Below are 22518 nucleotides of genomic sequence, written 5' to 3'. Positions count from 1 at the left end.
TTACTGATTAGTGGCTCCACATACATACCTCTTGTTATTGGCTCGCCTGATGTGTTCAGCTCCTTCTACAAATAAAAACAAGAGAATGAAGCAAATTTGATAACAGAAGTAAATTGGAAAGCTGTTTAAAATTGTATGCCCTATCTGAATCATGAACAAAAAAATGTTGGGTTGGGTTTCACGTCCCTTTAAGGGTTCTAACTATATCACTAGTCTGAAACAAAGTTTACTCTCGATTAAAAGGGACAGTATACACCAATTTTCATATAACTGCATGTAATAGACACTACTATTGCACAGATACTGATATAAAAATCCAGTATAAAACCGTTTAAAAACTTACTTAGAAGCTCCCAGTTTAGCTCTGTTGATAATACTAGGGTGTGACTCCCACTGGGAAAGCAAGAAGATCAGATACTACCCGCTCTCCCCTGCATAGGAAAAGGCCCATTTCACAACCAGCAGTTTGTAGACATCAGTATACATCTAAAACTTTGGGGCTTGGTAAGGAGTCTGAAAATCAGCACAATGTTATTTAAAAATAAGAAACTATACATTGTTACAAAAACACTCCTAGATGGGCTATATAAATGGATCATCTACAAGACATTTATGCAAAGGAAAATCTAGTGTACAATGTCCCTTTAAAGAATAGTACAGAATAATTCTGACACTATAGGATGTACCAAATACATTAGTTTCTTCTGTTAAGTGTGATCAGTCCACGGGTCATCATTACTTCTGGGATATTACTCCTCCCCAACAGGAAGTGCAAGAGGATTCACCCAGCAGAGCTGCATATAGCTCCTCCCCTCTACGTCACTCCCAGTCATTCTCTTGCACCCAACGACTAGATAGGATGTGTGAGAGGACTATGGTGATTATACTTAGTTTTATATCTTCAATCAAAAGTTTGTTATTTTAAAATAGCACCGGAGTGTGTTATTACCTCTCTGGCAGAGTTTGAAGAAGAATCTACCAGAGTTTTGCTATGATTTTAGCCGGAGTAGTTAAGATCATATTGCTGTTCTCGGTCATCTGAGGAGTGAGGTAAACTTCAGATCAGGGGACAGCGGGCAGATGAATCTGCATAGAGGTATGTAGCAGTTTTTATTTTCTGACAATGGAATTGATGAGAAAATCCTGCCATACCGATATAATGTCATGTATGTATACTTTACACTTCAGTATTCTGGGGAATGGTACTTCACTAGAATTACACTGTAAGAAATACATAAAGCTGTTTAATAACTAGAGATTATGTTTAACGTTTTTGCTGGAATGTAAAATCGTTTTCATTTGCTGAGGTACTGAGTGAATAAATGTTTGGGCACTATTTTTCCACTTGGCAGTTGCTTAATCTGTTTTCTGACAGTTTCTGTTCTCCCTCACTGCTGTGTGTGAGGGGGAGGGGCCGTTTTTTGGCGCTTTTACTAAGCATCAAATATTTCAGTCAGCAACTCATTGTATTCCCTGCATGATCCGGTTCATCTCTACAGAGCTCAGGGGTCTTCAAAACTTATTTTGAGGGAGGTAATTTCTCTCAGCAGAGCTGTGAGAATTATAGTTTGACTGAGATAAAAAATGTTTATTCTGTAATTTGTTTCCTGCTTCAGAATTTGTTATCTTTGCTAATGGGATTAAACCTTTGCTAAAGTTGTGTTGTTTACAAGGATTGAGGCTATAACTGTTTCAATTTATTAATTTTCAACTGTCATAGATCTTCTGTGCTTCTTAAAGGCACAGTACGTTTTAATATTATTCTAATTGAATTGTATTTCCAAGTTGCAAGTTTATTTGCTAGTGTGTTAAACATGTCTGATTCAGAGGATGATACCTGTGTCATTTGTTTCAATGCCAAAGTGGAGCCCAATAGAAATTTATGTACTAACTGTATTGATGCTACTTTAAATAAAAGTCAATCTGTACAAATTGAACAAATTTCACCAAACAACGAGGGGAGAGTTATGCCGACTAACTCGCCTCACGTGTCAGTACCTACATCTCCCGCTCAGAGGGAGGTGCGTGATATTGTAGCGCCGAGTACATCTGGGCGGCCATTACAAATCACATTACAGGATATGGCTACTGTTATGACTGAGGTTTTGGCTAAATTACCAGAACTAAGAGGTAAGCGTGATCACTCTGGGGTGAGAACAGAGTGCGCTGATAATATTAGGGCCATGTCAGACACTGCGTCACAGGTGGCAGAACATGAGGACGGAGAACTTCATTCTGTGGGTGACGGTTCTGATCCAAACAGACTGGATTCAGATATTTCAAATTTTAAATTTAAACTGGAAAACCTCCGTGTATTACTAGGGGAGGTGTTAGCGGCTCTGAATGATTGTAACACAGTTGCAATACCAGAGAAAATGTGTAGGTTGGATAAATATTTTGCGGTACCGACGAGTACTGAGGTTTTTCCTATACCTAAGAGACTTACTGAAATTGTTACTAAGGAGTGGGATAGACCCGGTGTGCCGTTCTCACCCCCTCCGATATTTAGAAAAATGTTTCCAATAGACGCCACCTCAAGGGACTTATGGCAAACGGTCCCTAAGGTGGAGGGAGCAGTTTCTACCTTAGCTAAGCGTACCACTATCCCGGTGGAGGATAGCTGTGCTTTTTCAGATCCAATGGATAAAAAGTTAGAGGGTTACCTTAAGAAAATGTTTGTTCAACAAGGTTTTATATTGCAACCCCTTGCATGCATTGCGCCGATCACGGCTGCAGCGGCATTCTGGATTGAGTCTCTGGAAGAGAACATTGGTTCAGCTACTCTGGACGACATTACGGACAGGCTTAGAGTCCTTAAACTAGCTAATTCATTCATTTCGGAGGCCGTAGTACATCTTACTAAACTTACGGCGAAGAATTCAGGATTCGCCTTTCAGGCACGCAGGGCGCTGTGGCTAAAATCCTGGTCAGCTGATGTTACTTCTAAGTCTAAATTGCTTAATATACCTTTCAAAGGGCAGACCTTATTCGGGCCCGGGTTGAAAGAGATTATCGCTGACATTACAGGAGGTAAAGGCCATGCCCTGCCTCAGGACAAAGCCAAAGCCAAGACTAGACAGTCTAATTTTCGTTCCTTTCGTAATTTCAAAGCAGGAGCAGCATCAACTTCCTCTGCACCAAAACAGGAAGGAGCTGTTGCTCGCTACAGACAAGGCTGGAAACCTAACCAGTCCTGGAACAAGGGCAAGCAGACTAGGAAACCTGCTGCTGCCCCTAAAACAGCATGAATTGAGGGCCCCCGATCCGGGATCGGATCTAGTGGGGGGAAGACTTTCTCTCTTCGCCCAGGCTTGGGCAAGAGATGTTCAGGATCCCTGGGCGCTAGAGATAATATCTCAGGGATACCTTCTGGACTTCAAATACTCTCCTCCAAGAGAGAGATTTCATCTGTTAAGATTGTCAACAATCCAGACAAAGAAAGAGGCGTTTCTACGCTGCGTACAAGAGCTCTTGTTAATGGGAGTAATCCATCCAGTTCCACGATCGGAACAGGGACAGGGGTTTTACTCAAATCTGTTTGTGGTTCCCAAAAAAGAGGGAACTTTCAGACCAATCCTGGACTTAAAGATCCTAAACAAATTCCTAAGAGTTCCATCGTTCAAGATGGAGACTATTCGGACAATTTTACCTATGATCCAAGAGGGTCAGTACATGACCACTGTAGATTTAAAAGATGCTTACCTTCACATACCGATTCACAAAGATCATTATCGGTACCTAAGGTTTGCCTTCCTAGACAGGCATTACCAGTTTGTGGCTCTTCCATTCGGATTGGCTACAGCTCCAAGAATCTTCACAAAGGTTCTGGGTGCTCTTCTGGCGGTACTAAGACCGCGGGGAATCTCGGTAGCTCCATACCTAGACGACATTCTGATACAAGCTTCAAGCTTTCAAACTGCCAAGTCTCATACAGAGTTAGTGCTGGCATTTCTAAGGTCACATGGATGGAAGGTGAACGAAAAGAAAAGTTCACTCGTTCCACTCACAAGAGTTCCCTTCCTGGGGACTCTTATAGATTCTGTAGAAATGAAGATTTACCTGACAGAGGACAGGCTAACAAGACTTCAAAGTGCTTGCCGCACCCTTCATTCCATTCAACACCCGTCAGTGGCTCAATGCATGGAGGTAATCGGCTTAATGGTAGCGGCAATGGACATAGTACCCTTTGCACGCTTACACCTCAGACCACTGCAACTGTGCATGCTAAGTCAGTGGAATGGGGATTACTCAGACTTATCCCCTTCTCTGAATCTGGATCAAGAGACCAGAAATTCTCTTCTATGGTGGCTTTCTCGGCCACATCTGTCCAGGGGGATGCCATTCAGCAGACCAGACTGGACAATTGTAACAACAGACGCCAGCCTTCTAGGTTGGGGTGCCGTCTGGAATTCTCTGAAGGCTCAGGGACAATGGAGTCAGGAGGAGAGTCTCCTGCCAATAAACATATCTGGAATTGAGAGCAGTTCTCAATGCCCTCCTGGCTTGGCCCCAGTTGACAACTCGGGGGTTCATCAGGTTTCAGTCGGACAACATCACGACTGTAGCTTACATCAACCATCAGGGAGGGACAAGAAGCTCCCTAGCTATGATGGAAGTATCAAAGATAATTCGCTGGGCAGAGTCTCACTCTTGCCACCTGTCAGCAATCCACATCCCGGGAGTGGAGAACTGGGAGGCGGATTTCTTAAGTCGTCAGACTTTTCATCCGGGGGAGTGGGAACTTCATCCGGAGGTCTTTGCCCAAATACTTCGACGTTGGGGCAAACCAGAGATAGATCTCATGGCGTCTCGACAGAACGCCAAGCTTCCTCGTTACGGGTCCAGATCCAGGGATCCAGGAGCAGTCCTGATAGATGCTCTGACAGCACCTTGGGACTTCAGGATGGCTTACGTGTTTCCACCCTTCCCGTTGCTTCCTCGATTGATTGCCAGAATCAAACAAGAGAGAGCATCAGTGATTCTAATAGCACCTGCGTGGCCACGCAGGACTTGGTATGCAGACCTGGTGGACATGTCATCCTGTCCACCTTGGTCTCTACCTCTGAAACAGGACCTTCTGATACAGGGTCCCTTCAAACATCAAAATCTAACTTCTCTGAAGCTGACTGCTTGGAAATTGAACGCTTGATTTTATCAAGACGTGGATTTTCTGAGTCAGTTATTGATACCTTAATACAGGCTAGGAAACCTGTTACCAGAAAGATTTACCATAAGATATTGCGTAAATACCTATATTGGTGTGAATCCAAAGGTTACTCTTGGAGTAAGGTTAGGATTCCTAGGATATTGTCTTTTCTACAAGAAGGTTTAGAAAAGGGTTTATCTGCTAGTTCATTAAAGGGACAGATCTCAGCTCTGTCCATTCTGTTACACAAACGTCTGTCAGAAGTTCCTGACGTCCAGGCTTTTTGTCAGGCTTTGGCCAGAATTAAGCCTGTGTTTAAAACTGTTGCTCCACCATGGAGTTTAAACCTTGTTCTTAATGTTTTACAGGGCGTTCCGTTTGAACCCCTTCATTCCATTGATATAAAGTTGTTATCTTGGAAAGTTCTATTTTTAATGGCTATTTCCTCGGCTCGAAGAGTCTCTGAATTATCAGCCTTACATTGTGATTCTCCTTATTTGATTTTTCATTCGGATAAGGTAGTCCTGCGTACTAAACCTGGGTTCTTACCTAAGGTAGTTACTAACAGGAATATCAATCAAGAGATTGTTGTTCCTTCTTTATGCCCAAATCCTTCTTCAAAGAAGGAACGTCTACTGCACAACCTGGATGTAGTCCGTGCTCTAAAATTTTACTTACAGGCAACTAAGGAATTTCGACAAACGTCTTCTCTGTTTGTCATTTACTCTGGGCAGAGGAGAGGTCAAAAAGCTTCCGCTACCTCTCTTTCTTTTTGGCTTCGTAGCATAATTCGTTTAGCTTATGAGACTGCTGGACAGCAGCCTCCTGAAAGAATTACAGCTCATTCTACTAGAGCTGTGGCTTCCACTTGGGCCTTCAAGAATGAGGCCTCTGTTGAACAGATTTGCAAGGCTGCAACTTGGTCTTCGCTTCATACTTTTTCCAAATTTTACAAATTTGACACTTTTGCTTCATCGGAGGCTATTTTTGGGAGAAAGGTTCTTCAGGCAGTGGTTCCTTCTGTATAAAGAGCCTGCCTATCCCTCCCGTCATCCGTGTACTTTTGCTTTGGTATTGGTATCCCAGAAGTAATGATGACCCGTGGACTGATCACACTTAACAGAAGAAAACATAATTTATGCTTACCTGATAAATTCCTTTCTTCTGTAGTGTGATCAGTCCACGGCCCGCCCTGTTTTTAAGGCAGGTAAATATTTTTTAATTTATACTCCAGTCACCACTTCACCCTTGGCTTTTCCTTTCTCGTTGGTCCTTGGTCGAATGACTGGGAGTGACGTAGAGGGGAGGAGCTATATGCAGCTCTGCTGGGTGAATCCTCTTGCACTTCCTGTTGGGGAGGAGTAATATCCCAGAAGTAATGATGACCCGTGGACTGATCACACTACAGAAGAAAGGAATTTATCAGGTAAGCATAAATTATGTTATTTTGTCTTGTACTTTCTCTCTTTTCACTGCATTATACACAGTGCGAATCACTGAACTATGACTTGCTATTAAAGGGACACTAAAGTCAAAATTCAACTTTCATGATTCAAAAAGAGCATGCAATTTTAATTGACAATCGGCTAGATTATGAGTTTTGCGTTATGGTTTTAACACTGAAAAAATGGCCATATTAGAGTAAAAACAGTAACGCAGCCATTACGAGTCTTGTCAGTATAGCTGTACCGCAAGGATTTTAACCTGTAACGCAACGTCAATCCTGCACACAATCCATCTGAGAGCAGTAGTTATGAGTTTTGTACCAGAAAAATGTTTGGCAAAACTCATAACTAAACTGTTACAAAGTACACTAACACCCATAAACTACCTATTAACTCCTATTCCGCCACCCTCCCGCTTCGCAAACACTATTTAAAACGTATTAACCACTAATCTGCCGTCCGCCCACATTGTCGTCACTATAATAAGGTTATTAACCCCTATTCCGCCCCAATCCCCGACACCGCCGCCACTATAATAAAGTTATTAAACCTTATTTCGCCGCTCCCCGACATTGCCGCCACTAAGAAAAGTTATTAACTCCTGAACCTCTGGCCTCCCACATCACCGCCACTAAATAAACCTATTAACCCCTAAACCACCAGCCCCCCACATCGCAAAAAACTAAATTAAACTATTAAACCCTAAACCTAACAACCCCCTAACTTTATATTAAAATTACAATATCCCTATCTTAAAATAAATAAAAACTTATCTATGAAATTAAAAAAACCTAGGTTTAAACTAACAATTAACCTAACATAACTATCAAAATTAAAATAACTACCAATTAAATAAACTAAATTACACATTAAAAAAAACTATCACTACTAAAAAAAATGTAAGTCTAAAATTACAAAAAATAAAAAATACTAAATTACGAGAAATAACAAACGAAATGATCAAAATTAAAAACAATTACACCTAATCTAATAGCCCTATACAAATAAAAAAGCCCCCTTAAAATAAAAACACCCTCTAGCCTACAATAAACGGGCCTTTTGTAGGGCATTGACCTAAAGAAATCAGCTCTTTTACCTGGAAAAAAAATACAAAGACCCCCCAACAGTAAAACCCACCACCTAACCAACCCCCCAAAATACAAAAACCTAACTCTAGCAAAAACCTAAGCTACCCATTGCCCTAAAAAAGGCATTTGTATGGACATTGCCTTTTAAAGGGCATTCATCTCTTTTACATAAAGGCCAAACCCTAATCTAAAAAAAAAACACCCAAAAAGATTTAAATAAAACCTAACACTAACCCCCGAAGATCCACTCACAGTTTCTGAAGTCCGGACATCCAGACAGCGAGAAGTCTTCATCCATCCAGGCATCGTCTTTTTTCTTCATCCAGGCGGCGTCTTCTATATTCATCCCGGCAGCGTCTTCTATCTTCATCTCAGTGGCGCGGAGTGGGTCCATCCTTGAAGATTTCCGGCGCGGATCATCCTCTTCATACGGTCACCGCCGTACACTGAATCTTCAATGCAAGGGAGCCTTTTCAAAATGGTGTCCCTTGCATTCCTATTGGCTGATTTGATTTTTGAAATTCAAATCAGCCAATAGGATGAGAGCTACTGAAATCCTATTGGCTGTTCAAATCAGCCAATAGGATGAGAGCTAATGAAATTCTATTGGCTATTCATATCAGCCAATAGAATTTCTGCTGACTGTGTTTACTTAGGAACATCAATAGCCTTGACTCCAGTATACACATTTTTACTATAGGTGGGTATACCACAGGCTAAATATGCCATTTCAAATGCCAAAATATGGTTAAAGGAGCTACTTGTAAACAATTTAATACACTCCAGCAGGTAAAATGGATCATTGGGAACAATTTAAAGGGGAGAAAATTTTTGGGTGAACGTTCACTTTAATTACGCAAATTTACTGTAATCAATGGTCCTCTTTTATTTGAAACTTGGTAAGTTTATATTAATGGAAGATTGTTTGACTGGTAATTTCCTTGGGTTTTTTTTATACCAAGAAATTAACTAATTTTAATACAAACGAACAACATATACACTTTATAAAAAAATATTTAAAACTAAACCAGACAACTATAAATATTTTCTATATAATATTTAATTATGTAAACAAACATTTGAAGTATATTTTATTTTACTACCTTTTCTCACTGCAAGGATGCTACTCTACAAAATGGCTTTCATACGGTAGTAAAGGTCGCAGGGAGCATAGCTATGGGTGTCTGCAACTGTACAGATCAGTAAGGCCTGTGGGTTATAGATCCCCTGACCTGCTAAGCATTACCTCCAGTTACCAATTTGCATCATCTGGCCCAGATACTGTTCACAGTAAACTTCCAGTTGCTTACCAGAGGAGTTACACTGTTTTATTACACTTTACATTAAAGGACTGTTAAATACTGTAGAACTGCATAATCAACAAGTGCACAATAAAAAGACAATGCAGTTGCACTTACTCTTTCTTTTAAATGTGCAGTAGACCATTAAATACTGTAGAAATGCATAATCAACAAGTGCATAACAAAATGACAATGCAATTGTCTTTATTTTAAAGGAGCAGTAGATTCTTTCTGGCAAATTTCAAAATTTAGTTCAATTTGCTACCCCCCTGTATCATATCACAGCCTCCAGCCAATCACTCATATAATATACACTGTGAACTCTTGCACATCCTCAGTAGTGGCTGGCACCTCAGAAAGTATGCATATAAAGTAAATTGCATAATCTCTTAAAAAAATTGTGCTTTATCTAATCATAAAAGTTTAATTTTGACTTTAGTGTCCCTTTAAGAATAAAAGACTGTGTATATACTTAAAAACATATAAATAATATAAACATATTCTCTTGCCTGAAAAGACAAATTTCGACTTCATATGAGGTAAGCTGAGTCAAGGATTAAAGGGACAGTTTAATAAAAAAAAAAATCTCCCATTTAATTTGTTCCCATTCATCCCCTTTACTTGCTGGAGTGAATTAAATTGTTTACCGTTATATTGGCATTTGAAATAGTCTATTTAGCCTGTGGTGTCCACACCTAGTCTGAAAGTTTCTGGCCTTAGGTCCAAGCTATAGATAAGATGTGTAAACACAGCCAGCAGAAAAAAAAATACACTCCCAGTGGGGTATAGAATAAATAAGGTAATAAAATGTTAATTTTCCATTGTTCTCTCCAACTATTGGTGATTGGTTTACGGACAGATATAAGATAAAGAAGCATGTATATGTACACAATGTGATAAAGTAATGAGATCGGGTTATACCAACAAGCTCAACCCAGTTTATTAGGTTGTGGCTTCAAAACACGTACCCTGCACTTATCTGTACTCCTTCTAATTGTGTAACCTGACTGATACACACATGCAGCGCCTCTTTTGTTTTATCTTTCAGCTATATCAGCTGTACAATCAGTTTTGTTTTTCATCTGTATTAGAAACAAACTGTACAGAATGGTACAGAGCACAGCCCATAATGACCTCCTGACAAAAGGTAAAAGAAGAATGACAGAAAGATGATGTGCCCCAAAAACTTCTGGGATTTTCAAAAAGATGCTTGTGTATGACACTATTTTAAAGGGACATTGTACACTAGATTTTTCTTTGCATAAATGTTTTGTAGATGATCCAATTATATAGCCCATCTGGGAGTGTTTTTGTAAAAAAATATATAGTTTTGCTTATTTTTTAATAACATTGTGATGATTTTCAGACTCATAACCAAGCCCCACAGTGCCAGATGTATACACGCGTTTACAGACTACTGCTGGCTCCTGTTTATCTAATCTGTCTTTTCATATGGGGGAGAGGGGGTGTCAGCGCTTCTTGTTTTCCCAACCCCTTTCAGTGGGCGTCCCAGCCTAACCTCATCAACAGTGCTAAACTGGGAACTTCTTAGTTAGCTTTTAAAAGGTTTTCTACAGGATTTTTAGATCAGTATCTGTGCATATTCTTTAAGTGCATTAAAACATTTAAAACAGTTTTAAGTGTATAATCAGCATTAAGAAAATGTCTTGTGAATGAACATAAAAGTTGAAAATCGTGTCCATATAGTAAATAATACATATGGAAATAAATGTTAGCATTTTAACAATGTTTAATCAAACCATTTATATCCATTTGTTAATTTTAATATTTATTTTTTCTTATTACATTTTCTGCTTTTTATATTTTATTTTTAGGCAACTGCTACAGACACCTTAAATTCTATAGCACTGAAATTCAACATCACTCCGAATAAACTTGTAGAACTGAACAGACTCTTCACCCACACTATTATGCCAGGACAGGTAATATTTTGCATTTGTTTACTGACTTGGTTCTTTATACTGTTAAAGAGGCTTTTAAAAAATCACGAGTGGGAACTAAACTGCTTTAGATATGGATTTTACTTGTCATGCTTAGGTTTACATATACAACTTTGTGTTATTCCACCTGTGACGAATCACGCCTTCTCAGCGTCACAATAGAGTGGAGTGGGCATGAAGGGGTTAATGGCACACAGCTCTGGTTCCCTTATCCTTGCAACTCTGAAAAATGACCCTAGAAGGGACACCTCATTAGCCCCCAATTCTTGTCCACACTGCTCTAATTAACAATTTCCCTGCTGCCACCACCAAAACTTTTAAATTAAAGGGGAGTTCTGGGGAACCCCTAAAAACTCACACTATTTAACACCTTGGTAACGTGCCTTTAACCTTGTCTCAACAGGAGTGTGAATTCAGATATTAGAGCCCAAATACAGAATTAGATTTTCTATGCGTTTAATAACAAAAATATCAACACAGGTTACACAGTGCAAAATTATAAAGACATTCAAAAACAACATACAAATGCAAAGCTACAGTTCTTTAAAAACAAAATTGGACCTGAAAAGAATTACACAATACCTTACTTATTATCAAATTACTTTAGGTATGTGGAGAGCTGCCATCTGATGTTAGTCTCTTGGTCCCAAGGCAGTTCTGCCTAAAGAAGTCTCTGTTGCATACTTAAAACAGAATTCCTTTGTCTTGTCAAAGACAACGCCCTGGTTATAATTTATGACGACTTCAGCCAATGCCAACAACTACCACTATCAGTCTCCAAGGGGAGGAGCGTTCTGCATTCCTACACACAGTTATACTACATCACTATTCTTAAAGAGGGGGAAGGAAGGGGGGGGGAATCTCATCTTACAGCCTTCTGTAGCAGATTTCACACACACAGAACAAACAGTTCACCTTAACCCCTTTCATGCTGAGACAATACCACCTCTGCTGAGCAGCCAATCCGGGCATCAACTACTCCACATGATTGTATCATGACACCACCGATTGGCCGACCTTCATTACTCATTAACCATAATGGTTTGCATTCAATAGTGACTGTTTTTTATTAAGAAGCAGTACATGTCTATTTTAAAGGGACAGTAAGGTCAAAATTTAACTTTTATGATTTAATTTACGTTTAATTATCTAATTTGGTTCATTCCCTTAGTGGCTAAAAATCATATTTAGGTAGATTTAGGTGCAGCAATACACTACTGGGAGCTAGCTTCTAATTGGTTCTGCATATTATTGCCTCTTGTCATTGGCTCACTAGATGTGTTTAGCTGGCTCCCAGTAGTGCATTGCTTGTTCCTTTAACAAAGCCAAGAGAATGAAGTAAATTTGTGGTCATTCAGCAGAGGGATTTCACAGGGTGTCAGTAATTATTAATTTCATTCAGTCCTTGCTGATTGGTTAGTTACATTTAGCCACCAATAAGCAAGTGCAGCCCAGGTTCTGAACCAAAAATAGGCCAGCTCATTTCTGCTTTTTAAATAAAAATACCAAGAGAAGGAAAAAATTTTATAATAGGAGTAAGAAAGTTGATTAAAATTGCATGCTCTATCTGTAATTTGGGTTTACTATCCCTTGCAATCATCCCAATCAGATATGATCAGGATGATTGACACCCCCTGTTACCGGCCAATTGGCCGCAAATTTGCGGGGGTGGCATTGCACAAGTATTTCCCGTGAAATGCTTGTGCAATGTTAAATGCCGACAGCATATGCTGTTGGCATTTAGGGATGACAGGCAGACATAATTCGCTACAGTGAATCATGTCCGCCACGCCACTTAGTAAATTGACCCCTAAATATAATTTTCCCCCACTCTACATGCACAGAAGTCAGCCATGGACTTATGCTGGCCATTTATATAGCTGTATGTAATTCCCATCTAGAACATAAATAAATAAATAAAAATACATGAAATTCTGTTACACATCTTTTCTCTATGTAATAAAGGCAGGTTAAGCATTTTACACCATGTTACAAGCTATTTTACAGTTTGCTCTAAAATGTTCCTTTAATATAACGATAAACCACAGTACTAGATTTAGTATGAGACCCATATGCTATTTATTTTGCATTTTGTTTTATATTTTATTTGTTTAAAAAATACAAACATTAATAAGTGCTATATAAATATTAGATACATAATACATAATGCCCACAGTATAACAACCAAAGGTAAACAAATAAGAGAGAGTGGCTTCCAACAAAGCCATGCAATAACTACAAATCACATATATTTCATAGAATAAAATGCACCCTACTGACTTCTCAATGATAACCCTGCTACATATATTTCCCTTATTGCCTTTAGCCAATAATGTATTTTATACTAACATTGTGACAAAGCCTTGTGGTCTGCAAACTAAAGCCCAGATTCACTCCTTCAAATAGGGCAAATGGTTTGCTACTGATAAGTAATTGCAGTAAAATTATGTTAATTTGTTTTAAACCATTTAGATCTGCTGATGTGTTATTCTATAGCAACACAACAGAAATGTTGTGTAACCACAAGGTGTTTACTGTTCCTTTAAAGGAATAGAAAGTCAAAATGTAAATGTTCACGGGTGCATTTCAATTTGAAATGGAAGCATTTTTTGCAATAAACTTTTATGAGCAAAAATGCTTCTAGTAAGTTGTTACTGTGTTTCAGTGGCATATGCACATATGCTGTGAGGGTCCGTGCACCAGTATTGAAACACTGCACAAGTATTTAACCACCATACCTTTGCAGAGAGTCAGCAGTAGCTTGTATGATACAAATTACGTTTTCACAAAAGGAATACAGACCACCGCCAGGTCTTTGAGCAGGTATGTTGTTTGAATACTGGCACAGGACCCTCAAAGGATATGTGCGTATGCTGCAGAATAACAGTAATTACTTTCCCTAGTTGCATTTTTGCTAATATACGTATAAAGCAAAAATCCTTTTATTTCAAATTGAAATGCACCTGTGCACATTTAAATTTTGACTTTCTATACCTTTATCTTATTATTAGAGTTATAATATGGAACATAAATAATAATATGGAAATAATCTAAATAATTTTAGAGTAATTTTAGAGTAATCTCCACTCCAATAACTCCAAGTAAAATCAAACTTATTGTTAAAAAAGAGAGAGAGAAAAATAAAATATTTAAGTACATTTTGAGTAGCTGAGGGGCCCACACGTCATTAAACTGCTCATAGACCTTTTCAGGATTAGCCCACATACCAAATAGCTGTTTAAAAATGTGTTGCCGAATCTCTTATTTGAGTGAATCTAGTAGATACTTTTTATAACTACTTGAATAATTTTATAGATACATCTTAATAGTATAGGGAAAATGTAAGGTTTCAAAACATAAAATATTTGACTTAGTACATTTTATATTTCAGTAATGTAATAGATATGGACTTTGTTTAGGATTTTTTTTACAATAATTCAGGCAATTTTGTATCCATTTTGAAACTAATTTTGGAGTAAGGTAGTCAAAATCTAGTAGTCTAAATTGAGATTCCCTTGCTAGAGTTGATTTATTAATCATTTATAAACTGTTTATTATAGTATCTTGTTTTGTTTCTGTATGACCCTACTTCTTAAATTCGGAAGTTTATTTTTATAGCTTTAAATATTTTGATTTATTAAGAATTTATAAGTTGGATGTTTTTTTTGTTTTGTTTTTTTAAATGAATAGTTTATCTTAAGCCATTTCCTCTCAAAATAGCTCTTCATTAATACACCTTTTTACAGATATTGTATGTACCAGACGGTGACCTTTATTCTAATGCAAGAGATTCCAAAGCAAACACTCGAGTACCTGGATCTCCATTGTCATCAGATGCCGAGTTTGATAAGCTTCCTGTGAGTACCTTGAAAAGATTGTTTATTCAAGATGACTAGAGTGTGAATAAAGAATTAAACTGTCATTCCTATGACTATTATCTTGTTTTTTTAAGCATTAAAGTTTACAAAAAAAGTCACTGGACACATAAAATATATATTTCCTTCCATAAGGCAGGGAGAGTACACAACTTCATTCCTTACTGTGTGGAAATACAACACCTGGCCACCAGGAGAAGGCAAAGACAGCCCAGACAAAGGTTTAAATATCCCTCCCACTTCCCCTATCCCCCAGTCATTCTTTGCCTTTTGTCACTATAGGAGGTGGCAGAGAAGAAGATTAGGTGGCAGAGAAGAAGATTTGGATAGTCCTGTAATGGGTATGTTCCCTTCAAAGAAAGTCATGTCAACCTCTCCGTGAGAGTATTGATGAAAGTTAGAGTCTGGAAATGCAGGGAAAGTTTTTCTGCAAACCCATCCAGACTGCCGACTAACAGCTCCCGGGCAATTAGTGTTGACTAGTTTCACTTCTTGCTGTTACACACTCAAGTCCATGTCAGAGGCGTCGTAGAAAAACTGTCATACCTGAGATTCTGTGCCTGTTCCACAGCATGGATACTAGAGGTGAGATTGTTTTATATACACATTGCTTTACAGGGTCACAGTGTGGCTCATTTATGCCTTTATAGGATCAAAGGTTAATATCTCCTTCAGGGAGATTATTAGAACAGAAAGGGGTTATTTATAACTGCTTTTATGTCAGCAAGTGGTTATTTATAACTTCTTTTATGTGAGTTTTTTTGGGCTCATAGACTGTGTGCTTTTGCCTTGGAACTTTCGTTTTGGTGTGTTGCGCAGCTCATAATAGCTTGGTGCCTTTCTTATAGCAGGGGAAGTCCTGTCCTATGCACTACGCAACAGGGTGCTGTCTTTTTGTTTTTCCTATGATCTTGCTGCGAATTTCGCTCCTAGGAGAGCGTTTTCTCTGTTAGCTGTCTGGGTCCAGGAAGTGGTGAGTGCCCCAGTCATTGGGATTATAAAGGTGCTGTTTTTTTTAGATAAAGTGTTTACTTTTTGTCTGTCCTTCTGTGAATATATCCTAGCTATGGAGGACTCTGATATTACATTAGAAGGTTCTACTCCTTCTGTACTGATTAATAATTCCTGTTTATATTGTGAGGAGGCCGTGGTTTGCTCGCCTGCACAATTTTGTTCCGTTTGCCTAAGCACTGTCCTAAAGTCTAAGAAGGGAGATAAGCCTACTAATACTCATAGCGATATTAGCCCCTCTGAGCCGTCTACTTCTCAGGAATCTGGATCCCGAGAGATTACTACCCTTTCTACCCTACCCGCTCCACATGCAGTTCCAGACAGCACAACTAATCCTCCATCTGGAGGGGGCTTTTTTCCTGCGGACTTTACCGCACAGTTACAATCGGCGGTGTCTGCGGCCTTGAGTGCCTTACCTCGCCCTAACAAACGCAAGAGAAAGGTTAAACATAGTTCTCCTATGCTATTATGTCCCAGCTATCCGAGGATGAGTTAACCTCGGGGCTTCAGAGGGTGAACTTTCCGAGTCAGAGTCTTCAGTTTCTAGACCTCCTTCAGAGGAGGAACCCTCCTTTATATTTAAAATTGAGCATCTGCGTTTTTTATTGAAGGAGGTTCTGTCTACGCTAGAGGTTCCAGAGGCTTCTCTCTCTGAGGAACCTAAGATCCCTAAATTAGACAGGGTTTATGAAGACAGGAAGGTCCCTTTGACTTTTCTTGTGCCAGTTAAGATGGCGAACATTATTAGTAATGAATGGGGAAAAATAGGAACTTCTTTTTTCCCCCTTGTCTACCTTTTTAAAAAATTAGACTTATGGGACTCCATCCCTAAGGTGGATGGCGCTATTTCTACGCTGACTAAGCATACTACTATACCCCTGTAGGATAGTTCCTCTTTCAGAGAGCCTATGGATAAGAAAATGGAAACCTTTCTGAGAAATATGTTTCAACATACAGGGTTTTTATTTCAACCGGCGGCAGCTGTAGCTGCGATTGCTGGAGTAGCTACCTACTGGTGTGACATTCTGTCGGAGCTCATTAAGGTGGAGACTCCCCTTGAGGATATTCAGGAGAGAATAAAGGCTCTAAGAATTGCTAACTCCTTTATCTGTGACACGAATATGCAGATTATTTGCATAAATGCAAAGGCTTCTGGCTTTGCGGTCCTAGCCCGCCAGAGTCTCTGACTGAAGTTTTGGTCTGCGAATATGACTTCTAAATCCAGACTCCTTTCTCTTCCTTTCAAGGGGAAGATTTTAGGGTGCCTTCCTACCGCAAGACAAAAAAAATAGGCCTAAGGGACAGCAATTGTCTAATTTTCGTTTCTTTCGTTCTGACAAATCACAACAACAGCAATCCTCATCCAAGTCTGAGCAGCCCAAGGGTACTTGGAAGCCAGCTCTGTCCTGGAATAAGTCCAAAAAGACTAAGAAGCCCGCCGAGAACAAATTGGCATGAAGGGACGGCCCCCAGACTGTCTCTTTTTTCAGACGTTTGGTTCCAGGATGTACAGGTTCCTTGGGCAGCGGCAGATTCCTACTCTCCAGTCTGTCTACAACACCAGGAAAGAGGGCTGCCTTCTTAGGTTGCGTACAGGATCTCTCCTCTCTAGGAGTAATTGTCCCAGTACCTACATCAGAAAGAGGTTTGGGGTTTTATTCAAACCTTTTCATGGTTCCAAAGAAGGAGGCAACTTTTCGTCCAATTCTGGACCTAAAGTACCTAAATAAGTTTTTGAGTGTTCCCTCTTTCAAGATGGAGACAATTCGGTCAATCCTTCCTATGGTTCAGGAAGGACAGTTTATGACCACAATAGACCTGACGGATGCATACCTTCACGTCCCGATACGCAGGGAACATTTTCAGTTTCTAAAGTTTGCCTTTCTGGACCAGCACTTTCAGTTCATAGCTCTTCCATTTGGCCTAGCTACTGCTCCAAGGATATTTACGAAGGTTCTGGGGGCTCTTCTAGCCATTGCCAGAACATGAGTTATCGCAGTAGCACCTTAACTAAACGATATCTTGGTACAGGCACCATCTTTTCGTCTAGCGGAAGAACATTCTGAGTCCCTTCTCAATCTTCTTCGATCACATGGATGGAAGATAAACTTGGAAAAGGGTTCTCTTACTCCAAGTACAAGGGTGAATTTCCTGGGAACAATCATAGACTCCAAATCCATGAGAATATTCCTCACAAATCAGAGATGTTGCAAGATAACTTCTGCATGTCTTGCCCTCCAGGCCTCCTTGAGACCCTCAGTGACTCAGTATATTGAGGTGATCGAACTCATGGTGTCCTGTATGGACATCATTCCTTTTGCCAGATTCCACCTCAGACCCTTACAACTATGCATGCTGAGACAATGGAACGGCGACCATTCAGATCTGTCTCAAAAGATCGTGCTGGACAACCTGTAGAGAGACTCGCTCTCCTGGTGGCTCTGTCCAGATCATCTGTCCCAAGGCACGTGCTTCTTGAGACCGTCCTGGGAGATTGTGACTACGGACGCAAGCCTTTCCGGGTGGGAAGCCGTTTGGGGTGCCAAGAAGGCACAAGGTCTGTGGACTTAGGAGGAGTGGATCAATATTTTGGAACTCCAGGTAATCTTCAATGCTTTGAAGGCTTGGCCCCTTCTGGGTTCATCCCAGTTTATCAGATTCCAATCAGACAATATAACCTCGGTTGCCTACATCAATCATCAGGGGGAAACGAGAAGTTCCTTGGCGATGAGAGAAGTATCTCAGATACTAGAGTGGGAGTAAAAACTCACAGATGAACGCTGTCAGCGATCCACATTCCGGGTGTGGACAATTGGGAAGCAGACTTCCTCAGCAGGCAATCTTTTCACCCAGGGGAATGAATGGTCTTTCCATCCCAAGGTGTTTGCAGAGATATGCAGAGAGTGGGGGACTCCAGAGATAGAGCTCATGGCATCCTGCCTCAATACCAAGCTACCCAGATATGGGTCGAGGACGAGGGACCCTCAGGCGGAACTGCCCTATCAGTACCATGGAGGTTCAGACATTTTATATATTTTTCCTCCATTACCGCCTCTCTCTCGTGTGGTGGCTCGCAGGAGCGAGCATCAGTGATTCTGATTGCTCTGTCATGGCCACGAAGGACGTGGTTTGCAAATCTGATGTCCTCATCTCCTCAGTGGAGGTTACCTTGTCGCAGAGATCTGCTGATACAGGGTCCCTTCGTTCATCAAAATCTAGATTCTCTGAGGCTGACTGTGTAGAGATTGAACACTTAGTCTTAGCCAAGAGAGGGTTTTCTGACAGTGTTATTGACACTCTGGTTCAAGCTCGTAAGCCAGTTACTCGTCGTAGCTACCATAAAGTGTGGAGGACTTACTTGTACTGGTGTGAAGAGCGTGGCTTTTCCTGGCATAAGGTTAAGGTTGCCAGAATTTTAGCTTTTCTCCAGGATGGACTGGAGAAGGGTTTATCTACTAGTTCCCTGAAGGGACAGATTTCGGCTCTGTCGGTGTTACTGCACAGAACATTGGCTGAGCTTCCGGATGTGCAGTCCTTTGTTAAGGCTCTTGTTTTCTATGCTAATAAGGTGGTTTTATGCACTAAACTAGGGTTCCTCCCTAAGGTGGTGTTGAATCGTAACATTAATTAAGAAATTGTTGTTCCTTCCTTGTGTCCTAATCCTTCTTCAGCGAATGAACGCTTGCTCAACAATCTAGATGGGGTTCGTGCCTTGAAATTCTATCTTCAGGCTACTAAGGAATTCAGACAATCTTCCTCTTCAGAAGTCTACTCTGACTTCCCTATCTTTCTGGTTGAGGAGTGTCATCCGCTTAGCTTATGAGACAGCGGGACAACAGCCTCCTGAGAGGATAACGGCTCATTCCACTAGAGCAGTGGCTTCCTCTTGGGCTTTTAAGAACAAAGCCTCAATGGATCAGATTTGTAAAGCGGCTACCTGGTCCTCCTTACACACTTACACACTTTTTCTAAATTTTACAAGTTTGATGTGTTTGATTCGGCTGAAACAGCTTTCTGGAGAAAAGTTTTGCAGGCTGTGGTGCCCTCAGAATAGGGTCTGCCTCTTTTTTATGTTCCCTCCCGTTATTCAGTCAGTGTCCTCTGGAGCTTGGGTATAGTTTTCCCAACAGTAAGGAATGAAGTAATGGACTCTCCCTGCCTTATGGAAGGAAAACATAATTTAAGCTTACCAGATAAATTGCTTTCCTTCTTGCCAGGGAGAGTCCACGACTCCGCCTGTAATTTATGTTTTGATGGGCGGCTCCCTTTTTTTTAATATATATTATTTCTTCTGGCACCTTTATACCCTGATGTTTCTCCTACTTTTCCTTGTTCCCTCGGCAGAATGACTGGGGGATAGGCCTTCGGCTGGAGTGTCTTTGCCTCCTCCTGGTGGCCAGGTGTTGTATTTCCCAACAGTAAGGAATGAAGTCGTGGACTCTCCTTGCCAGGAAGGAAAGGAATTTATCTAGTAAGCATAAATTATGTTTTTATTAGGAAATAACAGGCAGAACAGTCAAAACTTTGGTTGTAATTCATTCTTAAGAAAGCTATATTCATATCTAAGGCATACAGTATGGAAATAGTGTTAATATGTATAGGATAAAGCATATACCACTGCCAGTGAATGTAATCAGATGTTTTTTGTTTTTATTTTAAGGACGCCGACTTAGCTAGAAAAGCCACAAAAGCAATAGAGAGAGTTTTGTCATCTACTTCTGAAGAAGAGGAGCCGATTGTTGTAAAGTTTTTAAAAATGAATTGCAGATATATTACAGATGGAAAGGTTAGTGAAAAAGTAGCTATGTAAGAATACTGATGATTAACCATTTAATTTTTAAAGGACAACTTAAATACTTCTTACTTTTGTGTTAAAATTGTGCTCTGTCTCAAACTTGCTAAATCAAATTCTCGGCTAGATTACGAGTTTTGCGGTATGAGTGAAAAAGCAGCGTTAAGGCTCTTTTTCACTACCGCTGCTATTACAAGTCTTGCAGGTTAAGGGGCACCACACACTTTTTTGGCCTTAACGCAAATTAACTTACTCAATTTGCGTAAAGTCTTTTTTCAATGGGACTTCCACAGCCCCGGTATTACGAGTCTGCCTTGGAGGCCAAAAAGTGAGCGGTACACCCTATACCGCCAATATCCATACCGTTTACTGAAAGTCACTACTGACTTTCAGTAAACGGTATGGATATTGGCGGTTTCACGCTACAAAGCTGTAACATAAAACTCATAACTAAAGTGCTAAAAAGTACACTAACACCAATAAACTACCTATTGACCCCTAAACCAAGGCCCTCCCACATCGCAAACACTAAAATAAAATTATTAACCCCTAATCTGCCGCTCCGGACATCGCCGCCACTAGAATAAACATATTAACCCCTAAACCGCCACACTCCTGCCTCGCAAACACTAGTTAAATATTATTAACCCCTAATCTGCCGCCCCTAACATCGTCGCCACCTACCTACATTTATTAATCCCTAACCTGCTGACCCCAACATCGCCGCCACTATACTAAATTTATTAACCCCTAAACCTAAGTCTAACCCTAACACCCCCAACTTAAATATAATTAAATATAATTAAAATACCTGTAAAATAAACCCTAAGCTAGCTACAATATAACTAATAGTTACATTGTATCTAGCTTAGGTTTTATTTCACAGGCAAGTTTGTATTTATTTTAACTGGGTAGAATAGTTACTAAGTAGTTATTAACTATTTACTAACTACCTAGCTAAAATAAATACAAATGTATCTGTAAAATAAAACCTAACATGTTTTACAATAAAGCCTAACCTTACACTACAATTAAATACATTACCTAAAATAAATACAATTACCTAAATTACAAAAAAAACAAAACACTAAATTACACAAAATAAAAAAAGAAATTATCAGATATTTAAACTAATTGCACCTAATCTAATAGCCCTATCAAAATAACCCCCCCCCAAAATAAAAAAAAACCTAGCCTAATCTAAACTACCAATAGCCCTTAAAAGGGCCTTTTGCAGGGCATTGCCCCAAAGAAATCAGCTCTTTTCCCTGTAAAAAAATACAAACAACCCCCCAATAGTAAAACCCACCACACATACAACCAACCCCTTGGATGAAGACTTCTCCCGGCTTCGTTGAGGACTTTTTGCTGCTTGGATGAAGACTTCTCCCGGCTTCGTTGAGGATGGACGGTTTTCAAAACTGTGTGGATCTTCAGGGGTTAGTGTTTTTTTAAGGGTTTATTGGGTGGGTTTTATTTAGGGTTTGGGCAATTGAAATAGAGCTAAATGCCCTTTTAAGGGCAATGGGGAGCTTAGGTTTTTTTAGTTAGGTTTTTATTTGGGGGGTTGGTTGTGTGGGTGGTGGGTTTTACTGTTGGGGGGTTGTTTGTATTTTTTTTACAGGGAAAAGAACTGATTTCTTTGGGCCAATGCCCAGCAAAAGGCCCTTTTTGGGCTGTTGGTAGTTTAGTTTAGGCTAGGGTTTTTTTTTTATTTGGGGGGGGGGGGCTTTTTTATTTTGATGGGGCTATTAGATTAGATGTAATTAGTTTAAATATCTGATAATTTCTTTTGTTTTTGTGTAATTTAGTGTTGTTTTTTTGTAATTTAAGTAATTGTATTTAATAAATGTAATTTATTTAATTGTAGTGTAAGGTTAGGTGTTAGTGTAAGGCAGG

General features: G+C 39.8%; 1 protein-coding gene across 1 annotated transcript in view; it reads left to right on the top strand.

Moving 5' to 3' along the window:
• Positions 1-22518, top strand: part of NCOA7 (nuclear receptor coactivator 7) — a 431441-nt gene that overhangs the window by 264323 nt on the left and 144600 nt on the right. Inside the window, exons 5-7 of the mRNA XM_053710717.1 lie at positions 10816-10923; positions 14688-14798; positions 20488-20613. Coding sequence (XP_053566692.1) covers positions 10816-10923; positions 14688-14798; positions 20488-20613 — 345 coding nt within the window. The remainder of the gene's footprint in view (positions 1-10815; positions 10924-14687; positions 14799-20487; positions 20614-22518) is intronic.

This window comes from Bombina bombina, chromosome 4, assembly GCF_027579735.1.
Source record: "Bombina bombina isolate aBomBom1 chromosome 4, aBomBom1.pri, whole genome shotgun sequence".
Taxonomy (NCBI): Eukaryota; Metazoa; Chordata; class Amphibia; order Anura; family Bombinatoridae; genus Bombina; species Bombina bombina.
This window is presented reverse-complemented; position numbering and strand designations above follow the sequence as displayed.